Genomic DNA, 27,686 nt, shown 5'->3' with positions numbered 1-27,686 from the left:
ACGTTATGGCACCCATAATCTAGCCGGCATCCTGTGCAAAGGACTCTCCTACTGGTTTCTTAGAAGCATCAGATGATGATTAATTTATTGTCTGATAAATGCTCTATTGCAATCAGTTCTATATTAACTCGTGCAATGAAACCATTAATGGGCACGCGTACCCTGCGTAGATAATATGTAAATAGCATCTATTATGATGTACCTAGCGGTAGACTTGACGATTTCATTATTTTCTATGATCGATGCACAAGATTTACGAGGAAAGTGATATGATGCCTGGTACCTAGGACCTACCAAATTATTTTATAGCTTTAAGTACCTACATTGTCATCCATTTAATCTTTATTTTCAATAAAACCATTTAACTATTTTTTTTTATTTATTTGTTTTCAAGTTGTTAAATTTATTACATATCTAGTTTTAATTCATTCAGAGCGTCATTATTACAAGACAAAAAAAAACTACGTTTAAAAAAACCGACCTCAAAAACAGAAAAGTATCAAATAACTAAAAATTTAATTGAATTTTAATTAAAAATAATTTAAACACCTCATTTGGAAACCTTTACCTTTAATATTAATAAAATATCTACTATCATTTATATGTGCTACCTATTCATAGGTTTTAAGTCGGTGCCAAGCCTTAAACAAAATAAATCTTAATATTATAAACAGCTTATTTACTGTAATTATTAAGATTGACTGAGCGCACGTGTCGTTTCACTTGGATTGTATTGTTCTAGATTAGTAGTTTTTTTTATTTTTTACTTTGTTGGTGTCAGTTAATAATAATAATATATAATCAACCGGAATGAAAACTCCTAAAAATGACGCACACAAAAAACAATTATACCATTGAGGTAGACAAACATTTTCATAAAAAATATTCATAAAATGAAAACTACTGGGCAAACTAGAAACTATGTAAAATTTTTATGGGACCAAATGGCATCTATTCCGCATCGAGCTAAAGAAGAAGTCCATAAATCGGATCATAAATCTCACAGTAATCGGTACATACATAAAAAAAACCGATCGAATTATAATTATTTATTTAATTTAATTAATTATAATACCTTTTTGAAGTCGGTTAAAAATAAATGGCAACACTCTTCCTGTATCCCTCCCATAACTAAACTTTGCTGGAAACTGTACGTCCGTAACATAGACAGCGAAAGCTAAATAAAACCGTTTAAAAACACTAATTGCCGTATTTATAATATAACGCTTTAAGTTAGCAGACTATTATGAATAAGAGGGTATAAGTCACGTCAGCTTTATCGAAGAGATAATGAGCGTTTTAGCTCTAATATGCGATTATGAATACCATTTTTTAAGAAGCGTATATCAGCGATGTTTTAAATCTCCGCTAAGTCATTATGTATAAGACAGTAATTCTTTGACTTTTCTTATGAGTTTCTAGCAACAGGGAAGGCAAGCGTACGTAACACCTTCACAACAATGTTGTTATCAAAAGATTATGCGCTATGATATCAATTATTGATTGAATTGATATACAACGATATCTCGGGCTATCTCGGGATTATAACTCGTGTGTCGAGCGCACAGTTTGGACGTGGTTTGGCAACAATGTCATTATCTCGAGTCTCAAGCCTTGAGCGCTCTGCACATTAGACACTCGGTACCACATCGTGGTCGACGCCAAAAACAAGGTATTTATACAACATTAGAATTATTAATGATGTCTCTATCAATTAAAAAAATTATGTATGTTTTATTGAGATTTTTATGAGCTACTATTGGGTTGATTCAGGCTTAATTCTTCTTTAATTTATTGTAAGTATTTAAAAATTAAATCTTTATAATATTTATGTATATACAAAATTATGCTCCCTAACGGATGTTAAGGAACTAAAGGTCATAAGAAGCATGTTCTCATGAGTTTGTATAGCGATGTAGAACCTAAGTGCTTGCAGTAGCTGGGCTGAGAACATGGAATCCGTTGAGGCCAAAGAGTTTCCCATAGAGGAAGAGTACAAGAAGAATCATGGAGTGACGCCGGAAGATGTGATGGTGCTTAGAAAATGGCTTAAGACCCAACCTCATCTACCAGAGCGACATATTACAGGTGAATCTGCAAATTTAAATTTTCTTTATTCAATATCTCCTTGAATTTATTTGGTCAACAAATTGTTTACGTTTAACTCAAAGGTCAAATAGGTGTCATCTGCAAACAGTATAGTCATTCTTTGTTAGTTCCGTTAAAAAATTTTTCCGTATTCAACAGTTTATTGTTTGCAGTCAAAATTTTAAAGATTTATACTCGAAACAGTGTTTTTAATTTGTTTCAAATTCTTATAGTGGAAGTGGTATTATATTACTCACATAACTTATGTGTACAATAACTTTCAATCTTTCAAAATTCATAAGATACAATTCACATACTCAAATGGTAGCATAACCACGTCGTTAGTTTAGTGAAGCGAGCCATAGATTTCTGGTGATATACAGTTGAGAGGTTCGTGGTTCAAGTCTACGACTGAGAGCATTTTAAAGAATTTAATACGTAAAGTTTTAAACGAAATACCACTTTGAATCTACTGTTCCACTGGGAATTAAATCACCTATTTTATGAGGGCAGTGGGTTTGTTTGATCTGTCAGAACAAATCTCCGTCTACATTATTGTGAAGTAGTATAGAAGTTTCAACTATAACTACGGAAGAAACGGTTGTTACTGAGGGGCTTTCGGTGATAAGAAACGAAGAGCAAATCACCTCTGCAACTCTGAGTGTTGAAATAACAAAAATTCGTGAAGAGTTGAGCGGTTTACATAACATACAATCATGTATAGAATATTTATCGAGTATCTTTGACACAGTGAAACAAGAGGTGGAAGAAGCGATAAAAGTAATATTATTATTCAGAAGAATAAAAGTGATCATCATAAATAGTCAAGCATTTATAAATTATATTTTAGAGTGTGCTTTAGAATAATGATTATTATTGTATGCGTTGGCTTCCTATTTTAATTGGTATAAAATTCAGAGCGATACCATGAATTCCGTAATGAGTATCGTTCCGGAGTAACGTCTCATGCGAGTCTCAATCAATGGCCTTGGATAAGTCACAAAAAACACTAACAGCTTTATGGGACACATCCCAGGCACCACAAAAGTTCTCTAATAAATAGACAGTAGCTTTAATGGTAGACCTGCCGCGAGTAAATCGAGTGAGTCTTAAATTACAATTTCTACCTGATCTGAACAAAGGTTTAATTATACTGTGGTTAGGTCAGGAAAAATTCTACTATCAATACATTTGTTGAGTATTATATCTTGGTGACTTAATCGAATAAATTCTTAACAACATAAATAGATATGCCCCATGGATACATCGGCCGTTTAATAACATTTAATCATTTATTATAATGTTACCTGATTAAAATTAGCTGATTTTATCATTATTGCTTTCATAAGTAAATGTCAACTCATTATTGTATCACTCACTTCTGCAATAAGCGCGAAGGAGCTAAGAGTGATAGTGAAATATTATCTCGTTTTATAGTATTGAACTTTAGCTTTGAATGTTCTGCTTAAATAATAATAATAAATATAATATTGACACACTTTTACACAAATTATCTTGCCCCAAACTAGGCATAGCCTGTACTATGGGTACAAGTCAACGATATATTTAATACAATACAATACTTACTTAAACATACATAAATACATACATACAAACATATATGACTCGGAAACAAACATCCATATTCATCATATAAATGATTGCACCTTTATATGATTGCACGGGATTCGAACCCGGGACTTCTAGCTTAGTAGTCAGGGTCGCTAACCATTCGGCTACATGGGTCGTCGAATATATATTTTTACAGTGCTGTTTTTAATTTGATTAATTAACTATTAAAATTTTCCATAGTTGCTAATATTTTTAAAATAAGTCTGACACTATTTTTAAATTCCTCACACCTATTCATGTATTTCTGAGTACTAATATTTAAGTTAATTTTTGCCTTCTTTTACTAAAAAATATTTAAAATTGTCTGTTCTAATAACGCGTCACCATCGTGGTCGAAGATACGATTCTTTTTTTTTAATGAAAATAAAGGACGAGCAGGGCGTTCAGCTGATGATGATCATGCTGATGATGATAATTCATACGGCCTGCCCATTACAATGTAGTGCCGCTCAGAATTCTTGAAAAACCCCAAAAATTCTGAATGGCACTAAAACTGCGCTCGTCACCTTGAGACATAAGATCTTGTTAAGTCTCATTTGCCCAGTAATTTCACTAGCTACGGCGCCCTTCAGACCTAAACACAGTTATGCTAACACATAACTGCTTCACGGTAGAAATAGGCGCCGTTGTGGTACCCATAATCTAGCCGGAATCCTGTGCAAAGGAGCGTCCCACTGGTCCTTCTTTCTCATATGATCGATCTCTCAACCAGCTCCAACGGAACGTATAGCAACATGTCAAGACATAGCGGAGCACAAAGACATTGTTTTTTGTTGGTTATTAATGTCGGTGACTGGTGTGACTATAGATCTGGACTTGGTGCTGGCGTACCATAGCTGTAACAGGAGCACTGAAGTCACCAAGCAGACGCTTGATCTCAACTACACCTTCCGCACTAAAATCACCGAATACTTCCAGTCAAGAACGCTGGACTCTAACATGACGAAAATGTTGAATAATTTGTAAGTGAAACAAGGAGCATTCAGCAGTTTCTCCAAGTCTTTTTAAATTGTTTAAAAATATTAAAATTTGCAATAACTAAATACTACTTTCATAAGTATTACTAACGAATTTTAATTTAGTATAAATTTACTAAGAATTTTTTGTTTTACTATATTTAAATTTTAACGTTTGACAAGAAAAACTGAATGAGTATCTACGTACCATTGAATCCTTAAAATTCTTTTAAATTGTTATTTTATTTTATTACTAATTTTAATATATTTATTTCAAAATAGTTCATAGATATTTTTATAATTAATAAATATTTTGCCAAAAATTGAATAGGCTGTAAAAGCGTGTCTATGATCCCGTCACATGAGTAAATAAAGCGATACAGAGCTTAAGCTTCCTAAAAGCGGACAGAATTGTTACCTGTTTTGGTTGGGTTGTCACAAAAAGTTAAGATAAACTAAAGAAAACAATTTTTTATATGATTTTTATTGGGTTTGATCATCGATATTAAATAGCCCTAGACACAAGATTTCATACAAAGATTACAGTTACGACAGCCCATTTTCCCATAGCCAAAGTTTGGTTCAATAAACGGTCAAACAAATATAAATATTATCAAAAATTTTCTTCCTATTGGAGTCCTTGGGATAGTTAAAATATAATACATTTTTATTTTTCTCATATTATTCATGCAGTACATAGTAGAGTACAGTAAACAACCATAATAATTATTAATATTCAAGCTTGCAATTAATAAAACCATACGTCTGTCTCGCCAATCCTGAGATTATCAATTACTGTCTGTGCGATCGTCAACCGGCTATATCTAGATTCGCCGCGTACACAAGCGGCAATTGGACACTCACACATGTCCCGAATCCTGGTAGTAGTGCAACGATTTTGCGTAGTTGTATGAAGCTTAGTCTATGTACCGTGTTATCCCGTTGCCTAGTTTCATTGTAATAAAATCCAGTTGCAAAAACGTGCTCTGAAAGTATGCTGAAATATTATTTTAATTCTTTGATAATATGCTTTTTACTATTTCTAACAATATTGAAAAACGTAATTTGATACACGCGTTAACAAGCCCGGGGGCGTAGGTATTTATTGTCACTCTTGTATTACAATGTATTATTTTTGTACACATTAAAGAAAACTATTAGCTTTGGACTGCTGACTTGTAAGCATAGTACACAGATCTGTATCATTTCAGAGTAATTATTCCGCTGGCAGGCCGCTCGCACGACGGTAACGCGGTTTTCTACTCGCAGCTCGTCGACACAGACCTTAGTACGTTCAGCTGTACGGAAGGCCTCAAGTATGTCAAAATCACATAATGCACCGCCCAACGGTGACGAAATGACACATTCACTTACTTCAGCTGCTAACCTCAGTTTGAAAGATCCTTATTTGTTGATTGATAAAGTGTAAGATATTTCATATCTATGGTTTATATGACAGCAAAAATTATTTATTACAACAAATGATAGTACTTATCGAAAGTCTAGTACATAATATGAAGTCAATAACTACGACTAGTCTTCTAATTTATAATTACTAAAAAATTAGTCTGAGAAAAGAGTATTGCGTAATCGAAGTTAAACAAGCAAATGTTTGTTATTGCAGTAGCATCTTGAATCAAAATCATTAGAGAGATACGAACTTTAAGTGCTTTACTTTTCTTTAGACATTGAAGCTGTTAAACGTTTAGAGGCGGCCTCTGTCCAAAAACAAGCTGTATGAAGAATTCCAATAACATGATGAGTCAAAGAGTCACAGACTAAATATTATAATGTTAATTTTAGACTAGAATAGAAAACACTTTACTAGCAACCAAAAAACACACAACACACTAATTTACAATATTCATTATAATATTAAAATACTTAAATAAGGTAACAAATATTATTAAAATAAAAAAATAATGTGCGTGCGTGATTCCCTACTAGTGTTAGTGCAGAAGAAATCAACAATCAAACAATGGTTTTCAGCAGCCCCTCGTGACATTTAGAGTAGACAGCTGCTATATTCTTTCCATTAATGGTGGTAAAAACTTAGTACAACCCCTATGAAGTCACTGTGCCAGTCACCATGTACCGTCACTTCAAGTTGAAATTTGTCTATAGTTTCACATGCACGCATTCCCTATTATATTGTTACGTTACGTTACAGAGCCATGCTGATGATCATAGATCTGTGGCAGTACGAGGAAGGGACTTGGCCTGCGTTTGAGATGGTTGCCAATTTCGCGAACTATACATTTGGCCACATTACCAAAATTGATCTGCGTAGCATTCAACTTATGGCGTTTTATCTTCAGGTGAGAAAAATATCAAGTGTCTAAAAACAGTTCGAAATTGAATATCATATAACATACAATGTTACATAGCCTGCACTAAAAGTATCGGGAATGCAATATTTCCACTGTTCCTGTCATATTAAAATCTTTTTAATTGAAAACTCCTTCGTTTTAAAAATGAATACCATTTATTTATTTGAAAAAAGATACTCGGTCTTGTCACAAGGTCTTTTCAAACTTGTTTAGTCGTCGAGAAAATCCTAGAGCGATGATTTAGTATGACCTTCGAAGAGGTTTAACACAAAAACAGTGTGTTGACCGGATGATTTCTGCATTTGATGATGAAGCCCCATCCAAAACCACAATTTATCGCTGGTTTGCTGAATTTCAACGTGGACGTGTCAAGCTCAGTGATGATCCCCGTCAAGGTCGTCCAAAAACTGCAGTCACCAAAGAAAACGTTGATGCTGTGCGTAAGCTGATTGAGGAAGATCGACATGTGACATACCGCGAAATTCAGGCAACTTTAGACATTGGCATGAGTCAAATACAAATAATCTTGCATGAACAATTAGGTGTAAAAAAGTTGTTTTCACGATGGATACCGCATTTGCTCTGTGAACAGCCAAAAGCGGTGTGTGTGTGGTGTGGCTGTGTACAACATCGTATCAGGTGACGAATCTTGGATATATGCGTACGAACCCGAAACAAAAAACCAGTCACGAGTTTGGGTGTTCGAAAATGAGTTAAAGCCAACAAAAATTGTTCGTTCACGGAGTGTTGCAAAAAAAAATGGTGGCCACGTTTGTCTCCAAAACCGGCCATGTTGTGACTATTCCTCTTGAGGGACAAAGAACGGTTAATGCAGAATGGTATGCTAGCATTTGTTTCCCACAGGTCGTTTCTGAACTCCGTAAAGAGAATTGCAACCGCCGCATCATCATCCATCACGACAATGCGAGTTCTCACACCGCGCACTGAACAATAGAGTTTTTAGAACAAGAAAACATAGAATTATTAGACCATCCGCCGTACAGCCCCGACCTAAGCCCTAATGATTTTTATACTTTCCCTAAAATAAAGAATAAATTGCGTGGTCAGAGATTTTCATCACCTGAAGAAGTTGTGGACGTCTACAAAACGGCCATTTTGGAGACCCTAACTTCCGAATGGAATGGTTGCTTCAATGATTGGTTCCATCGTATGGAAAAATGTGTCAAATTTCGCGGAGAATACTTCGAAAAGCAATAAATACATTTTGAAATAGTAATGTTGTGTCACTTCCTTGATTCCCGAAATTTTCAGTGCTGCCCTCGTATTATACAGTACATTATATTGCTGAGTTGACGTGTATCTATCAAACAGTGGCGTGCATACTATATAGGCAATTAGGCAGTACCTACCTTGTTAGGGACCTTAATAAATATACCACTAGTGTTATAGTTAATTTATTTAAATTTGGTTGCATTATTTTATTACCAAACTTCTATTGTATACCCACTCTTATTAAGTTTTTCTTTAAGTTAGATACTAAAATACCTACGGTAGGCAATCTCCACGTTTCATACAAAATCTTTAGAACTCTATTAGTCACAGTCATACGACCACAAAAAAGTGCGCAAGCTAATCAGCGACTGCAAGAACGGTTTCCGTCAGGGTCGCTCAGCTGGTGATCTTCATAAATACCTCACCCATAAATGGAGTCGAAATCTCACACTTCCAAATAAACCGCCGAGGCGTTTTCGAATGCATTGTTAAATAGTATGTAACTAAAATTATCATTTATTTAATTTCAGGAAGCCATACCATTGAAATTAAAACGGATACATTTGATAAACACATCGCCAATTATCGATAGGTTGATCGCTGTGATGAAACCGTTTCTCAAGAGTGAGCTGCTGAACTCTTTACACATATACAGTGATGGTATTGCAGCCCTTCATAATCACATACCTGTTCAACATTTCCCGAAAGATGTCGGCGGAGAATACAAAACTCTTAACGAATGCAAAGGTAAATTGATAAATACAACTACAATATTATTTGTAGATAAATTCAAGAAACGTTAACTAATATATATTTAGCAGTGAGGTGAGAATTAAAAAAAAATATCGGTTTATTTTGATTCATGGATCTCATAATGTAAAGAGTCTATAATTATTATGAATCAGATATGTCCTGGCCGGACGTGTTTTATAGTGGAAGCGTGACATCGCCCTACGCCAAAAAAAAAAGCTTCTGACACGGTTGCGATACGCAACAGATATTTCGCGGGCAAACATAGTAAGACACAAAGCGCTTCTAATGAAGCTGACTTGCGATGGGTTTCCCGAGAAGGGCCACCTTTATGGCTTATCACTTCATCGGAGTTTTTATCAACGTTACATGCTGAAACAAGTAGCTCGTAATAATGGTTAATGGCTTTTTTGTTAGCGTACAACTACACTGTTTTTTCTACATGTCAGTAATATATTGCATATTCATTCATTCATTGTTGTGGAGTTGACAGCGCGCCGTTTATTTAGTTATAATTGTTATCATAATTTATCTATTTAAGACAACTAATTTATCTATTTAAGACTACTAAATATGACAGTCATAACCATCATAATGTTCACGAAGCATCCATAGACAAACAATGTATTAAAGCTCTAAAGGTTGATGCATCCGTTATACGATAATTTATATTTATACAGTTTATTCTTTATTACTTTTTATGAAATAATTTATATTATTTTAAACACGATTCACATATTAGTTGCAGCTACAAACTAAGTTGTTTTATACAATACAGACGTTTCTATTTGATTGAAAAGAGTGGCCGTTGATTTTCTTGTATGTTCTTCTCACGAGCTCAACTTTTTCCGAACTTAAGGTTGATTCAATAATTTAAAAAAAAATATGTTGACGTTTCAAAAGCTTAAATTAAGCCTAATTGAATAAAGTTTATTTGACTTTGACTTCGACTTTAAATGTTAATATTAATAAAATTCATTGTCATTTGCCTCATTGAATTGTCAAGGTTCCCAATACTGTGTCAACGATTCGATGCTTTCACGTTATGTAGGGATGTTGCTTCAACAAGCGTCTTCTACAGCGAGGATTATTCAGAGCAGCTAACTGCAGCAAAATTCCAGCATCACACCAAACTCCACAAGCCACCCACACAAGATGACGCTGTCGGTTTGAATCATGAATACACTAAATAAATTCAATTCTTCCACATTCCCACAAATCTATTTAAATGATTTTTTTTTGATGGCGACCCTTAAGGTTTTGCAATGCACCTGAAAATCAAAATGTTTGAAAATAATTTGTTAAACTCAATTCGAGTCTCGCTTTTAAAGGGTAATAAAAGATACATATCACTTACTTAACAGATAACATATTGAAGAAGCTGAGAGAAAATGCCACGTTCTTCGCTAAAGAGAGCAAAAAGCGCGTGTCGGAGGAGCTGCGGCAGAACGAGCAGCGCTGGGACCGAGCGTACGAGCATCTTGTATATGGCTCCTTCAAGAAACTCGACATCGACTGATACACTGTTTTCTGCTGATATTACTGCTCGCATGCTGCGGCCGAATCAGCAGCACCAGACCTGAGCGCACGAGCGTCTAGCATACGGCTCCTTCAAGGAATTGGACATCGACTGACATACTGCTCACTGCTGACCTACTGCTCACACGCTGCGGCCGAATCAGCAGCGCCAGGGCTGAGCGCACAATTATACTGCATATTATAACTCCTTCAAGAGACTGAACATACCCGATAGACACCCAAGTCGCAGTATAAAACTAATAACTTTATTTGTTAACTTCATAAAATATCTATTCACATCATCTATTCATAACACGTTTCCCCTAACAGATCGAGATTTACTATAATAAAGACATAATTCACTAAATAAAACCATAGCTGAGTTATTATTTCTTTTGAAAAGTAAACCTAAGAAAAAAGCTCACCTGTAATTTTAAGTAGTGTTAATAAAATGGAGTGAATAAAAGTACAAAAAAACCAGAATCTAACTACTTATAAGTAGTATACGACAAAAATAAATTTATTTAGCATAATGTATACACACTCAAAGGACATTTCCGTGTCTATGTATCATTCGCTCCAGCACCGTCTGAAATTAAAAAATGTTTTAAATATGTTATTACTTACTCCCTTATTCATAATAGTCTGCTAACTTAAAGCATTGCTAATTCTCACTCTGTCTTCTTCTGTTGACCTAAGTCAGAATGAGAAAAAACACTCCTAAGCGGCTGTTTAAAGTTAGCGGACCATTATGAATAAGGGGGCTACTCTCTACTTATTATTTGTATGTAATGTATCCTACCCCATGTAGGTATCGAAGTACGCGCGGCGGCCATGTTAGCGAGACTATCTCGGTGAGCAGAGACGCAGGTGCGAGCTTTGTTCGTAAATTGCTTCACCGATCTTTAAAATCATCAATCTTTAAAAAATGGGGAAGCATAAATAAACAAGGTAAATTAAAGGTTTTTGCAACCCAAATCTAAATTTTTTAAGCTGCATGGATGAATTTGTCTGTCATAATTATATCATAGACGTATTATACTAGATCAATAATATATCTATGATAATTATAATTCGTCAGGTGCAATTACTTTTAAATAGGTACATGTTTTGATTCATAAGTTTGTGACCGTTTGCTACCTATAGAATAAAATATTGAAATAACATTGATGAAAACTCCATGTTCATTGATACTGGGGCGGATTTTTACATTATCCTTTATATTTGTAAATTTAGAAAAACCTAAATCCTTATACCTATCGGCGACAATCCAAAGCAAGGTAAAAGGTGTCTGGATATAGCGAACGCCTTCAATTGTATATGGCACAAGGCACATCCTTCAAAATTCTTTTGAACCCTAGGGCTACCTCTAGGCTGAGCTATCCTGAAAGGACGCTAGGATGTCTGCGAAATGAGATAGAACACTTTGGGCGTAAAAATCTTAGATCAATTATACGTCTGGATGGACTATGACAGCTGTAAAAACGTCAAAATAAAATTGAGTTAAGAACTAACCTCTATTTTGAGCAACTCACGCGCACTAACACAAAGAGTCATACAAATCGCGAGTGTAAGAGTTAGCTTGTCACGTACACTAAACCAATATTCTTGAGCTGTTTTTGTTTTTGCTCTAACAGCAAGAGACGCTATCTAGTAAAATACGTAATAATACGTACGTACGTACTTATTATGCGTATAAATCATCTAAGGTTGAATTTTTTTTTTGCAAACGGGCAAGAGGCTCACGGGATGGGGAGAGATGAGGCAACCGCCCATGGACATACGCAACATCAGGTGTGTCAAGAATTGCGCTGCCGGCCTTTAAGGAGTATGCTTTTTTCTTGAAGGTCCCTAAGTCGTATCTGTTCGGGAAAATCGCAGCCGGTAATTGATTCCACAAAGTGGCTGTGCGAGGCAAGAAGTTTCTAACGAAACGCGCGGTTGTGGAATGCCAGACGTCTACATGAGCGGGTGGTACTAAAAAAATTGCATATAAACTTTTTGCTCGAAAACATGCCTGATTATATTCTATGCTTCATCATGCATTGCAAATTATTATGTGCAAACTGTAACGTTGCCAGACCTAATTAGCTTACTGATACCAACTATTATATTCTTTGCCATTCATAATTTATTTTTTTGGTTTATTTTTTTATTTTACTTCGCCCAAGCTTGCAAGGCAAGCTATAGTCTGTAGTTTTTCTTTTGGATTTTTCGTCCATTTTTAATACAGGCAAGCGGTTCAAGCCGATACAACCGTATTCGTTAATATTCAATAATTAATTATTGTCAAGCCATCTATGCTAGATTTTTACATAAAATAAAATGTAAAAACTTTGTTGCTTAAATATTATATTATAGCCAATTGTTACTTTTATACAATTAAATAATGATACTAAAAATGTACATACACATTATTCTAATGTACATAATATAGAATAAAATATATTTGAAAATTAAAAAAGATTTAATTTATTAATAACCTTTCCTTACATTATCATATTAATATATCTACAAAAAATTTATAAGCTTTTCTCAAGTTAAACAATTTCAATTTTAAATAGTTTAACTTAAATGGGTTTAAGTTATCACTTTCATATATATTCTTTCATACACATTCCATATATATTCGTACTTAAAATGTGGTAATTTAATTGTGATAAAGTTTTTTGTGAAAATAATATTTCTTGATAATATTTAAGACTTAATATTAGTTTTATATTTTATTTTTTAGTCTTAAAAATCCATGTATCTATTATATATAACATAACTAAAATTTGTGTATTATCATCCTAAAAATTACAGTGCAAAAGTTGCTTACGATCTACTTCATGAAACCTGCAAAATAACTGCACGAAAACTGCTGTCATTACATTTCAAATGTCAAAATCATTTAATAAAAGATTACGATGATATTGCAGTGAGCGTGTAGTTACAGTGCAGTTTAATTAGTGGAATAGGTATTCCTGCACCGCAACATTCCTGCGAAATAACTGCAAGAGCCTGCTTAGTGAAATACCGATATAGTGTCTAAATTTGATCATTTTGGCAGGCGTCGTGTTGCAGTGCAGTTTTTTAGTCGAATAGCTCCGCTGAATGTACATGATTAGCTGTACAGCAACGCTCTGTGCAACTTTTACAAACGTGAATGCACGATGTTCTAATAGCATTTTCGAACGTTTGTATATGATTTTCATTTCAGCGGTACTTGATGCGCTCACGTTGATTATTTAACCTGACTTTACATTGCTGAAGTATTTCGGACGCTACCAGCTCTCTTTGTCGCTTACTTTGCTTTTTTAGCCTGGTCCCTTATTGCTCAGGTCTTTCGGACGCTACCAAATCCCTTTATCTCTCACGTTGGCCTAACAATCTGGCCTTATGTTGCTCAGGCGTCTCTGACGCTAACTGTTTTCTGTATTTTTCTAGTCGACTATGGGTTTTAATTTCACTGTCTTCTGCATGTTTTGCTCTATACTTTTTCTTCGCCTTTCAAGGGACCAAAATACATCCTTGAATCCCGATTCTAAGTTGAGGTAGTTATTTATATTGATTAGTTGTCTGTTTTCATTATTCGTATAGGTAGCTGTGTATTGGCTGTTTATAAATTCTATGATTCTCTATGCAGCTTTTGACCTGCCCTTTCATTATACACCTTCATTGAAGGGGTAGTGAAAAAAAAATACCATACGATTTGGTTGGCGATATTGGATTTTCATCATTTCTATAGTGAACTATATTCTTCTAGGCAATCTGTTTCATTTGATACCCATATTAGATTTGCAGTGGTACAGAATGTCTGAAATCTTATCAAATTCAAATTCAAAAACACTTTATTCATGTAGGTCACAAAAATGACACTTATGAATGTCAAAAAAATATATATAAATATTGTTTCCAATTGAATTTACCGCTACTTCGTAAAGGGTTGAGCTAATGAGAAGAAGTAGCAAGAAACTCATTGCCACTCTTTTAAGTCAAGATTTACATTTTAGTTGTTTTACAAATCATTTCAATTACAATATATGCAAAGTGACGCAACAAAAATACTCAAAAGTCAAAAACTGAAAGGCTTACATGAGTAAGTCAAAAAAAGAAAAAACAGTAAATTAATACTTATAAACACAAGAGTTATTGAGTATAGTAGATGCATCAATCCACACATACCGTAAATAAATAGAGGCATTATGTGAGCATTTCATTAAATAAAATATATAATAACTTTAACTTAAAGTAAATAATAAAGGAAATATTAAAGGAAATAATAATAATAAAAAAACACATCAAGCAGACCTCCCGGTAACAAGATCATCCAGCCCCCACGAGTAGCACCCGTTCACGAGCATGACGCATGGATCAGCCATCGTCTCCCTCGACCATATTTTAGGGAAGGGAACGACCCGCCCCACGTCGCCGCCACAAGCAGAGGCATTTAAGCGAGCATGACGATACCTGCCACGAGAAATCTACCGAATAACAAAACAATTAAGTTCATCTACATATAATGCAATACTTACTAAATGCCTCTAGTTACAATTTTGTTTCAAATTACATAACTCATGATAATGATTATTAAAATTGATTAAAAAACAGAAACAATATTAATATTTAAATTATATAACTATAATGACATTTATCAAACTAAGACAGACATGTAACAGCCCAGCAGCTCAGTCCCAAGGGTTTTTTAGATTCAGATATTTTATAGTACCCTTTTGTATACAAATTTTTCTTTAGCACTAATTTATATTCATTTAAAGGTAAGTTCTGAATGTCAATAGGGACCTTATTATAAAAACGTATACACAGACCTCTGAATGAAGTTGTGACTTTTTGGAGTCGACTTACATGAACAGCAAGCCTATCCCTATTTCTAGTATTGACATTATGAGTGTCACTAATTTTTTTAAACGAATTTATATTTTTTTTTACATAAACAAGGTTTTCATATATGTATTGCGATGTCAAAGTCAAAACTTTTATTTCCTTAAATTTTTCCCTTAGTGACACTCTTGGTCCTAATTTATAGATGGCACGAATAGCTCGCTTCTGCAGTGTGAAAATGGTGTTAACATCGGCAGCATGTCCCCAAAGTAAAATACCGTATGTCATCAGACTATGAAAATAGCTGAAGTAGACCAACCTCGCGGTATTTTCATCCGTAAGTTGCCGAATTTTTTTAACTGCGTATGCTGCAGAACTAAGCTTTTTCGCCAAATTCATAATATGAGGACCCCACTGAAGTTTGGTATCTAAGGTAACCCCTAAAAATACGGTTCTATCTACAGGTTTCAACTCATCGTCTTTTACTACAATATTTGTGTCAACCAGTATAACATTAGGCAGGGAAAATTTAATACATTTGGTTTTTTTTTCATAAAGAAGGAGATTATTCGTAGTGAACCATTCCACTACTTTGGAGATAGCATTGTTCACGTTATCAAAAGCAGTATGCTGTCTATGTAGTTTAAAAAGTAAAGAAGTATCATCTGCAAACAATACTATCTCATGTTTATTTTGTACAAAGTATGGTAAATCATTTATATATACAAGGAATAGGAATGGCCCAAGAATCGAACCCTGTGGAACGCCCATGTTAATGGGAGATCCAGCTGACCTCTTATTGTTCACTTCAACCATCTGAAACCTGTTGCCCAAATAAGACTTCAGAAGGCCAAGTGCTTCTCCCTTGACACCATAATGATGTAGTTTCCTGATTAAGATTTCATGATGAACACAGTCAAATGCCTTGGATAAATCACAGAAAATACCAACGGCATCCTGACAATTATCCCAGGCTTCAAAAATTTGTTGAATAAGCTCAAGCCTTGAAAAACCAAATTGTTTAGTGCTCATTAAATTGTTACCATAAAAATGATTAAGCAATTGTTGTAAAATAAGCTTTTCAAATATTTTACTTAGCGTCGGTAGAATAGATATTGGTCTAAAATTTGTGGGGTCAGAAGAACCAGCTTTGAATAATAGAATGACTTTACTCTGTTTCATCAAATCAGGAAACACACAAGTTAAATATGACAACCAAGTATCGTCATCAGAACTAAGGGTGTGTACCAAATTTCAATTCAAACTATCACAGGAAGGGGGTCAAATATCAATTACTAGATTTGATCCAAATAAATAAACAGGGCAAGGTAAATAATGATTGTTTCGGTCTGAAGGGCGCAGAGCTAGTGAAATCACTGGACAAATAAGGCTTAAAATCTAATCTTTCAAGGTGACGAGTGCAATTGTAGAGACGCTCAGAAGTTTTGGGTTTTTCAATCGGCACTGCAAAGGGCAGAGGGCATCAATTACCATGAGCTGACCGTCCTGCTCGTCCGTTCCATTCATAAAAAACAGATAAGCGTACTTAACACCTTCGCAACAATGTTGTTATCAAATGATTATGTACCGTGATATCAATTATTGATTGAGTGGATACTCTGCAAGGCTATCTCAGGATTATAACTCGCGTGTTTATAGGATTATAGCGCACAGTTTGGCCGTGGTTTGGCACCAATGTGATTGTCTCGATTTTCGAGCGCACTGCACTCTAGATACTCGAAACACAGTGTTTTGTTCGGCATCAAAAAACAAGGTATTTATACAATATCAACAATTATTAAGGATGTCTATATCAATTATAAAATTAATGTATGGTTTATTATTCTGAGCTATTATTGGATTGATTCTTGGTATTTGTTTTAAATTTATTGTAAGTTTTAAAAAAATACCTTCTAAATTATGCTCCCTGACTCATGTGGAAACTTCTTCTGAGTTTGGATAGCGATGTAGAACCTAAGTGCTTGCAGTAGCTGGGCTGTGATGATGGAAGCCGTTGAGGCCAAAGAGTTTCCCATAGAGGAAGAGTACAAGAAGAATCATGGAGTGACGCCGGAAGATGTGATGGTGCTGAGGAAATGGCTTCAGACCCAACCACATCTACCCGAGCAGCACATTACAGGTGAAGCGATATAATGTGGCTTATTACGACTTGCTACCACTATACCGGGTGTTGTGTGTCTGGTGTAATTCTACAAATATTATTATTATTGATAATTATGATTTTTTTTTAACCACCACGGCAGGAGGCCACTTCGTGTGTCGTCGGACTGTGAACATCTCACCGAAACTCTGTCCGTTTTCGTATTGATTGTTTGTAGTGAGTAATTATTTAAATTGTATTGACAGTGACAGGTGGACAGGGTGAAGACGTCTATAAAACTTGTTGATTAGTTAGGACGTTACTCTGCCCGATTTCTATTCGAATATTAGTCATTGTGTTGTTTGAAATTTATTCTTAGAAGCTTAAAAACCCTTTTTGATCTTATTTTCTAGTTCCATAATAACGCACCATCATGGTGGTCAAAGATACGATTCTTTCTCATATGATCTCTCAACTAGCTCTAACGGAACGCATAGCAACATGTCAAGACAGCTGAGTAATAAGACATTGATTTTTTTTTGTCATTCAAAAATGAAAAAAAAATCGACATTTCATTTCGGTGACTTATGTAACGGTGTGACTTCAGATCTGGACTTGGTACTGGCGTATCATAGCTGTAACAGGAGCACTGAAGTCACCAAGCAGACGCTTGACCTCAATTTCACTTTCCGGACCAAAATGACCGAATACTTTCAGTCAAGAACACTGGACTCTAACATGACGAAAATGATGAATGCAGTGTAAGTAAAAAAAACAGCTACAGTTGTTTCCTCTATGTCTTTTCAAACTGTTTCAAATATTAATATATACCTTAATAATAATTTAATGAGTATTACTAACGTATTTTTTTTTTCAAGAATCTTTTGTGATACTTCTATTCACAATTTGAAACTTCTTGCTAGAACTCGAAGCTATTCTGTGTTCTATATTAATATATTCTGTGATAAAACCCTGTACGATTATTGACACGGATATGAAGTAGAATGCAGAGACACCACTAAAAATAAAATAAAAAATTCAAACCCCTTAGATTAAATGTTACTGTAAAAAGAACATTTCATACTATGTGGTCTTAAAAATCATGAGTTTTGAGACTTATTTATCCTACCTATAAACCGTTGAAAATGGTCATTGCTCTGAACTCGGTCCAATGGCGGCGGCTCAAATGAGTAAGGCGGGCCTCGCCTCACATCGTATACCACTGTCATTTGACCAATGTCACGGATTAATTAAAATAATTGCTTTACAAAATTACAAATTACACTCACTCAGTTACGCGGCAACTTGCGTCTAGACACTGAGGAGGAAAAGAGAGCCCAGAGTTTTACAGTATTCGATACGATTAAGATTAACACGACGGTGTTACAACGATATCGTGAAACGTAACACTAAATATATCGGACGCTAAGTAAGTGGATATAATAATGAATTAAGTATTTAATAATACAAAATTTTCGTTGAATGTCGACGCCCGCCCGCCAACCACCGGACCTTTTCAGGTAGCATGAATGAAATGGGTGTATGGGCGGGGAAAAATGAAAAAGGCCACAGGCAGAGGTATCCAAACTTTTATAATTTGGTACGTGATTACTCTTAAACTACTTATACCAACATACGCCTAATATTTAGTACATGTTTTTTAACATCCTGTATTATTATACATACAATATAGGTAGAGATATATCGTATATTGATATAAATAAATCTTAACTTTACTAACTTTAACACAAATTTAAGAGAATGATTATCTTTGGACTGCTGGCTTATAAACAGTACACACATCTATATATTTTCAGAGTAATGACCCCGCTGGGAGGGCGCTCGCGTGACGGTAACGCGGTCTTCTACTCGGAGCTCGTCAACACGGACCTCAGTGCGTTCAGCTGTACGGATGGCCTCAAGTATGTCACAATCACCAGCCGACCGATGTAATCGCACATTCACTATAGGTATACCTAGTCCGACTGAAAATGTGAGCATGTGGTGGAGAAAGGGAACGAGTGAGACTGTCGTAACCCGCTTCCCGCTTCTTTTTACCCCGTCAATAGGACCGTCTGACATCCCGTGGGACGATCATGCATTAAGTTGTCGGACTGTAACTGCAACTCACTAAGCCTCAGCTTGAGATGTTTCTATTTCCTCATTAATTATTGATTGACTCTAAAAGGTGTAAGATCTTCCAAACCCGTGACAATAATGAAATGAATCTAAAATATATGTCGGTCTGACAGCGAAATATTCCACATATTGCCCATCTAGCAGATAGACTCAGCTCTGCAGCATATGCCGTTAGAAAGATTAGAGAGTACACGAATGTTGCGACCGCTATTAGTGTACTTCAGTTATTTTCACAGCATCATGACATACGGTATTTTACTATGGGGTCATCCTGCTGACATTGATATAGTGTTTGCTCTGCAAAAGAGAGCTGTTCGTGCTATATATCAGCTTGGTTATAGACAGTCTCTCAAAGAAAAATTTAAAGAAATAAATATGACTGTTCATTGTCAGTACATTTGCCAGCTCAGTATTTATGCAGGAAACCCTTAGAAGCGGCCTCTATCGGAGTCAAAGATTAAGATTAAGACATTAAATTGAATGCTATTTTTTAACAATTAAAAAATTAGCTCTGAACAGAAAGTTACTTCTCCTTTTGAGATTTTCTTTTGCCTATTCTTCTCAAGTCTAAGACATATATTTTCCAAAGTGTAGTTTTCACGTTGGTTACGTTATGTAATGTACAAGACATGATTTTGATAGCCTATGAATTTGTGTTGAAATTGATGAGTTGTCCATGGACTCAGGTAAAAAACAATCGAGGGCGTTATAGTTGAAACTTGATAGAAATATGGTCGAAATATTTTATTCCTACAGTCTCAAACCTTGACGGTTACCGTCCTGTTATAGATGTCTGCAAGACTTTTCTGGCTTAGTATATTGCGATCGGAGGCAAATAATGAATAATATAGTACCTACGTTCTGACGGACCACCTAACACAGGTGATCCACTGGAACAATAACGTCTCCAGAGTAAACAAATACCACTATTATTAAAAAAAAATTAAAATTATAGTTTTTAACTAAAAAAATAAATAAAACACATTTAAGATATGCCCTTGTATGCGACAATGTGGTTTTATTTATTTTTAAGACTTAAAATGTAATTTATTGCAAATTGAAGCCAGTATGCATTTGTTTATCAAGTCTGAATATTCGGAGAAGTTTAATCATCAGAGAAAAATAAATATATCTAACTTTCTAAGTGTTGCTTAGATTTTTTCCAACTTCGACCTGTGAATGCAAAAGTTTGTTGATGTGCAACCTCCTTTAGTTTCTACAATAACTTAATGGCAAAATGTGAATTTTAGTGTTTTATACAAGACCGGTTTAGAGAGAAAGGCTCGTTAGTTTATCCGTCCATAATAGTGCTAATATCAATATTATGACCTGAGTTATAAAGCATCATTAAATGACCTATGGGGTTGCAGGTACGTACTTGTAAACCCCATGACATCAAATTGGGTCAGTCACCATATTCCTTCACACTTAGGTGGAATATACCTATAGTTTCAAATGCACGCTTGCCCTATTCTATATTGTTACGTTACGTTACAGAGCCATGCTGATGATTATAGATCTGTGGCAGTACGAGGAAGGGACTTGGCCTGCGTTGGAGTTAGTCATCAATTTTGCGAACTATACATTCGGCCACATTACCAAAATTGATCTACGTAGCCTTCAACTTATGGCGTTTTATCTTCAGGTGAGAGAATTATCAAGTGTCTGAAAACAGTTAGAAATTTTATTCAAACAAAACAAATCTTAAAACTAAATTTAAAATACGTTCACTACATAACAACTACATAGCGTGCCAAAAATACTGGCAGCATTTCCGCGTTGGATAGCTAGGCTGATCCGTTGACCGAAATAGCTGGCAGCGCTATGGTTTCCAGTAGCCTTAGTTCGAAATTGAATATTATAAAGTTATTAGACAGTTGCATGCATACTATTTAGGCAGTTAAGCCCTGCCTACCTCGTTGGAAACCTAAATGAATATACCACTAGCGATAAAGTTAATTTCATTTAATTTGATTCAGGTTACCAAACTTGAACACCCACTCGTTAAGTTAAAGTAGGCAAAATCTACAATGCATATTCAAAGCAAGCAGCGTTTTATACAACTTATTTAGAAAAGTATTTGTCACAGTCATACGACCACCGAAAAAAAATAGAAATGACCTTCGCAATTTTACTACTCGTAGGTAGGCATGCTTACATACCATTATTCCGTAGCGATGTAAACCGATGAGCTCTGACTCGCTTCCATACGCCTTATAGATTATAAGTTTATGACCTGCTTTATTTCGACTTTTTAAATTTTTGCCTTCTTAATTTCCCCTTCTTTATTCTACATTTCCTTCTTTCCTCTTTCCGCACCTGCATTACTGAGTCTTAATTACCTATTTACCAGCTAAGTAGCTACAAATTAATATAATAGAAAGCCTTTAAAAATCAAAAATAAATAAAAAAAATTGCAGCTTGCCCTAAAAGGCAAGGAGAGTGTAGGTATATTTAATTTGAATTGTTTGTAAAAAATTTGGAAAGAGTGACGGGTAATATTTATGATGAATAAACATTTCCTTTATTTTTACGCAAACATTTTTTTTCTTTTGTAAGAAATCTTTACCATTCATAAGGGCCGCCAAGCAATTTTTTATAAGGGACCACGCTACGACACTGAATTTATGTAATGTAATTAACATTATCATTTATTTAATTTCAGGAAGCCATACCATTGAAAGTAAAACATATACATTTGATAAACGCATCGTCAATTATCGATAGGTTGCTCGCTATGGTGAAACCGTTTCTCAACAGTGAGCTGCTGAACTCTATACATATATACAGTGACGGAATTGCAGCCCTTCACAGCTACATACCTGCTCAAATTTTCCCGAAAGATGTCGGCGGGGAATACAAAACTGTTAGCGAATGCAAAGGTAAAATGACAAACTGCATGTAATAACACTACAATATTATTACACAAATTAAATTTGAAAATAATATTTATGAACGATCCGTGCGAGCGCTTTTCCACTGAGCCAATCGTTCGAGTGACGTCACGTTCATAAATCTTGATAGGTCTTTGTTCAACTCTCAGGTTGTGGCTTCATATACAGGATCTAATTAAATATATTAGTAAATTGAATTGAGGTTTCGCTCTTTTGAACGAATTTGTGTATTTAATCCCAGAAGTGAGGGTGATAACTTTAAAAAAAATTGTACAATACTATTTCATCATCATCATTTTGTCCACTGCTGGACAAAGGCCCACCCCCAAATATCGCCATGACGATCGGTCCTGCGCTGCCCTCATCCATCCTACTCCGGCGATCTTGACCAGATCGTCGGCCCATCTTATGGGGGGCCTACCAACACTACGACCTCTTTTCCGTAATTGGACCTGCCCAGCTGGATTTTTGTCCAACGTCTCTCTCGTCAACAATTTCGAGATTGCAGTTCCCAACTGTTACAGGAGTAGGTGCGACATCGACATTTGACATGATCTTCGTATTGTCCATGCTCATTTTGAGACCTACTCCTTGGGAAGCTGTATTGAGGCCATCGAGCATATGGCCCATTTATATTTATAATAGTCACACCAACAAGCTATTCTAAACTAAACAAAAATAAGAAAAATATAAAACGAACATTATGAACAGAATAGCTTTCTTACAGGTATGTACAGCTCTGTTGTATTATTAAAGATAATGTTAGTACAAAAAACGCAAAGTAATTTAAAGTTTAATAAATGTTAAAAATACAAATTATTTCTTATGTTGAATATGAGTAAAACAAACAAACCATATATATAATTAAAAACTATTATAAATAACACTGTTGCAAAGTCTTTTAAATTGTAGCACCGACATCCCAAACATATCCTTGGAGTCAAAATTATTATTAAGGAGCTCATTAAATGATCTCATAGAGCGCTGCAGTGGACCAATATTAGTTCTCGGAATAGCAAGATGAAAGAATTCACGATTAATAAGCCTTGCACCGGGGCGGGGTATATTGAAATCAATTTGTCGTAATATTTCTGGGGCACTAACAATACCATTACATAATTTAAATAAAAATAGCAAATCTTGAACACGACGACGATTTTCGAGAGATTTTAATTTAAAAATATTTAGCCTCTGGCTGTATGGTAAGCATGAACCGCTATGTTTTGTGTCTTTGTATACCAGAAATCGAGTAAAAGACCGTTGTATTTTTTCCAACCCATCAACATGAATTTTGTAAAAGGGGTCCCAAATCACACAAGCATATTTCAAATGCGACCGAACAAATGCATTGTATAAACACATGACAGAATTAATCTGTTTAAAATCTTTTGAAGTACGCTTAATGAACCCAACCATTTTCGTCGCCTTTCCAACAACTTCATCTATATGTGGTTTGAATGAAAGTCTAGTGTCAATTAAAATTGCTAGATCTCTGGCAGTATTTACTTCATTGATGGCAAGGTCATTAACAAAATATGTTGTGGATATTACATTTTTCTGCCGCGTGATTTTAATATGAACACATTTATGAGCGTTGAGAATCATTTTGTTACTTCTGGCCCAGTCACTAACAGCGTAAAGATCTTCTTGTAACAACTCTCCATCATTATGCGACTTAAATTATCTCTCGAGCTCGAGAGCTAGCATTGACGAGAACCAGAACAAACTTGTGTGTATGCTGTGAATAATCTACGTATAGGTCAGCAAATTTTAGTCTAATTCAACCCTTAGAAGATGCAGATTTACTTCTTACTAAAAATTCAGAACGTATTTGAGAAAACTCCCTTTAGTGCCATAAAGCCATACCGTATTCTTAATAAAGTCTATACCAGCATTCTTGGCAACTGCGACCTTAGTTTTATGGTGAAAACAACTACGGATAAATTATGCTTAGAATTCTGGTGGGATTTATCAGGTGATACAATATTTCATTTCTAGTTAACGATGGCGTTTCGTAGTGGATGTGTGCTCTCTCTGCCATTTCGTCTTAGTTGTTCAGGCTAATATCAGCAGCCAAATTTCAGAATAGGAAATTTCAATCTCACTTCGTTGATGCATTCCACAACCGCGCATTTCCCAAAGTCAAGAAAAATTACACAGCCATATTGTGGAAACATCACTGTACAGTATTGCCTATTCAAGTTAGGGATCTTAAAGGCTAGAGTATACTTCCATGTTAAATGCAATGAATCTCTTGACCTCTGTTATTACGATATAATCATAATATTAATAAGACTCAATTTCAACTAGAACTATTTCACAATGTTTTCTGCACAAATGCATGAATGGCATATACCCAATACGACAATGTGTCGACGATTCCATCCCTTTACGTTATGCAGGGATGTAATTTCAATGACCTTCTTCTACAGCGAGGAGTATTTAGTGCAGCTACCTGCCGCCAAACTCCACAAACCACACTCAGGAGATGATGGGGTCCATATGAATAATTATAAACGCCATATATTTATGGATGAATCTATTAATTCAACAAGTACTTCCATCCATATTCCCACAATTCTATTTTAAATGAAATTCCTTCCATTGTGACCCTTAAGGTTATGCGATGCAACTGAAAATCACAATGTTGTTAAATAATTTCGTGCGCTCATTTCAAGTCTTTCTTTTTTATGTTTATAAAAGCTACATATAATTTATTACACAGATTACATATTGATGAAGCTTAGGGACAATGCCGCGTTCTTCGCAACAGAGAGCAAAAAGCGCGTGTCGGAGGAGCTGCGTCAGAACGAGCAGCGCTGGGGCCGAGCGAACGAGCATCTTGTATACGGATCCTTCAAGAAACTCGACATCGACTGATACACTGTTTAGTATTTGCACGCTGCGGCCGATCGAGCACCGCCAGTCCCGTGCAAACGTACGTCTCGCATACGGATTCCTCAAGGAACTGGACATCAACTGACATACTTCTCACTGTCGGTTGTGCGACAGTTGAAGGGGGGTAATATGTTGGCTAAAAGTGAGGACTTTTGGGTTGAATTTTCTGTGATTAATTAGTATAAAGTTATAACATTTATATTAAAATTATTTTCAAACATGTTGAAGTAGTCTATGTCTTATGGACTGAGTGATTTACTCGGGGTCAATATATATTTATCAAATTGATCAATAGACGAGAACACAGTGATAGTCATAGATAATATATCATAGTCTAGATAGAGCATCTTACTGTTGGGCAACGCCAGTTAACAGGCAAGGTTTATAACTTTAGTGTACATGACAACTACCTCTTACATCTGCGATTTGTTAAGCACTTTGCTTTAGTGTGCGTGTATTCGTGAAATAGAGCCTTTTAGTTGGTCGCTATTTTTTCGAAGTGTTCAATGCTGTCACAGTCTATCTATACGTATATATAATCTAAGGTGATAATATCTTTTGGAGTGATTAAATTATTCCTAAGGTCTCTTACCCGTTTGGCTGAGTCCGTTTGCTTCCTCAGGTCAGCGTCATATTTCCAGCACGATAGCTGATCTTTGTCTTAGCTTGACGCAATGAATACCACAACTATATATAGATATAATGTTATGTTTAAAAACATTTCCCCCGTTTCCCCTGTTTTCTAGATTAAATTTTTAATTGTATTTCTGTACTTTGTTTAATTCGTTGTATATTGTATTGTAAAACATATCTGTTTTTTATTTATTTCAGAGTAATAAAAATATTAGTTTTATTAGTAATTGGTATTTTTTTTTTATTTCCAATAAAAATTAAAAGTAAGTACAAATAAAATAAAAAATATCAGAAATTTTATTGTCCAACACATCATTATGTCCCATATATTTAGAAACCGCTAGTCCTAAGCAGTAATAAGAAATAGTATATAAAAGCCCTCCACATTTAAATAACCTCGCTTAGTGAAACATCTGTCTCTAAAACTTGATGACACAAGCGAAAAAATTGTTTCCTTGCGTACTTACTTGTTTTTTTTAAATTAAGTTGTTTCAGAATATCTTATTTTATTCCTACTTCACAAAGGTGAGGATGTTATTTCCATCACTATAATATGGTTACGTGAAATAATAATAATAATAATAATAAATATTTATTTGTTGCAAAGAAAAAATACAATTTTGCTTAAAATTACCCTCGACCCCCAAACTAGGACAGCCCGTGACATGGGGGTCAGTCTCTTCCCAGTTGTGCATTGTAAAATGTCAAATAACAAACATCAACATATTTTAAGGTCTAACAATGGAAGTTATGCAACAAATTATGATCACAGAAACTATTTTATATATAATTTAGGGCGTGTATTGTGTGTTTGTGTGTGTATGTGTATGTGAGTGTGTATATATGTGTGTGTGTGTATGTGTGTGTGTATGTGTGTGTGTGTGTGTGTGTGTGATTATGTGTTTAGCTTTTTATTTTTCAAATGCTATACTTGGTTTAAGTAGTGGTTATCGAATAAGATTTTCAGTAGCTTCGTAATTTAGGTTTCTTAACATGTTCTTAAGTTTATGTCTAAGTTCATATATATTACAATGCATAATTTTAAGTTTTGTATTAATATTTTTGAAAAGATATCGTCCCAAATAGTTATATTGGCGTTAATAGTAATAAGTGGACATTTAACCTATGTATTTTTAAAAATGGCAAGTAATGTTACTCCAGTTTTAAAATACTTCTCCCTATGATGTAATTCGGTAGTAACGCGTAAGATAATGACAAATTATGTTTTAAACTTGGAATAAATCTACTTCGTGATTATTAATAACACAGGTAAAGCCAAATGGCTCAGCACGTGTCAGGCGATTGTTCCTTTACCCACACAATGTATCTAGATGTTATCAGATTGCCCAACAATTACTTTAACGCAGCAATATTCCTCCTGACCAGAAAAAATATTTATAATAATTCAGTTTAAATAATAATGAACCTTGTTGCCCGTTGTAAAGTGCGGGTTCCAGATTGAGCAACAGTGCCTACTCTAGATGACTGCGCACATATAAAGTAGATATTAAATCATGTTAGGGGTGCCAAGCGGCTAAACAGAAAAAAGTTTTAATGTGATGTATGGATTCATTTATACCGGTACCCTTCACTGGTACAGGTTTTCAAATATTATGTTAAAAGGACAGTCACAAGCGCTTCAAATTTTGATAGAGTATGCGGCTCATGTGCTTCTGATAACGGAAAAATA

General features: G+C 34.9%; 2 protein-coding genes across 5 annotated transcripts in view; one reads left to right on the top strand and one right to left on the bottom strand.

Annotated features, from left to right (window-relative positions):
- Positions 1 to 27,686, bottom strand: part of LOC126971584 (cuticle protein 16.8-like) — a 112,077-nt gene that overhangs the window by 75,012 nt on the left and 9,379 nt on the right. The gene's annotated exons all lie outside the window — the stretch shown is intronic.
- LOC126970329 (clavesin-2-like) lies at positions 747 to 26,190 on the top strand. Of its 4 annotated transcripts, none has more exons than XM_050816215.1 (7): positions 747 to 1,672; positions 17,320 to 17,471; positions 18,040 to 18,193; positions 19,250 to 19,354; positions 21,069 to 21,216; positions 22,237 to 22,453; positions 25,191 to 26,190. In XM_050816215.1, the coding sequence occupies exons 2-7, from the start codon at positions 17,333 to 17,335 to the stop codon at positions 25,343 to 25,345; spliced, it is 918 nt and encodes a 305-aa protein (XP_050672172.1). In that variant the 5' UTR covers positions 747 to 1,672; positions 17,320 to 17,332; the 3' UTR covers positions 25,346 to 26,190. The 4 variants fall into 4 exon arrangements, with proteins under 4 accessions (XP_050672172.1, XP_050672406.1, XP_050672321.1 ...); XM_050816449.1 differs by lacking the exons at positions 17,320 to 17,471; positions 18,040 to 18,193; positions 19,250 to 19,354; ... (1 more) ...; positions 22,237 to 22,453; positions 25,191 to 26,190 and adding exons at positions 1,940 to 2,088; positions 4,529 to 4,682; positions 5,888 to 5,992; ... (1 more) ...; positions 8,770 to 8,986; positions 10,354 to 10,882 and having other exon boundaries at positions 804 to 1,672; XM_050816364.1 differs by lacking the exons at positions 17,320 to 17,471; positions 18,040 to 18,193; positions 19,250 to 19,354; ... (1 more) ...; positions 22,237 to 22,453; positions 25,191 to 26,190 and adding exons at positions 1,937 to 2,088; positions 4,529 to 4,682; positions 5,888 to 5,992; ... (1 more) ...; positions 8,770 to 8,986; positions 10,354 to 10,882 and having other exon boundaries at positions 806 to 1,672.

This window comes from Leptidea sinapis, chromosome 1 (assembly GCF_905404315.1).
Source record: "Leptidea sinapis chromosome 1, ilLepSina1.1, whole genome shotgun sequence".
Taxonomy (NCBI): Eukaryota; Metazoa; Arthropoda; class Insecta; order Lepidoptera; family Pieridae; genus Leptidea; species Leptidea sinapis.
The sequence above is the reverse complement of the archived record's forward strand: the minus strand, read 5'-3'. Positions and strand labels throughout refer to the sequence as shown.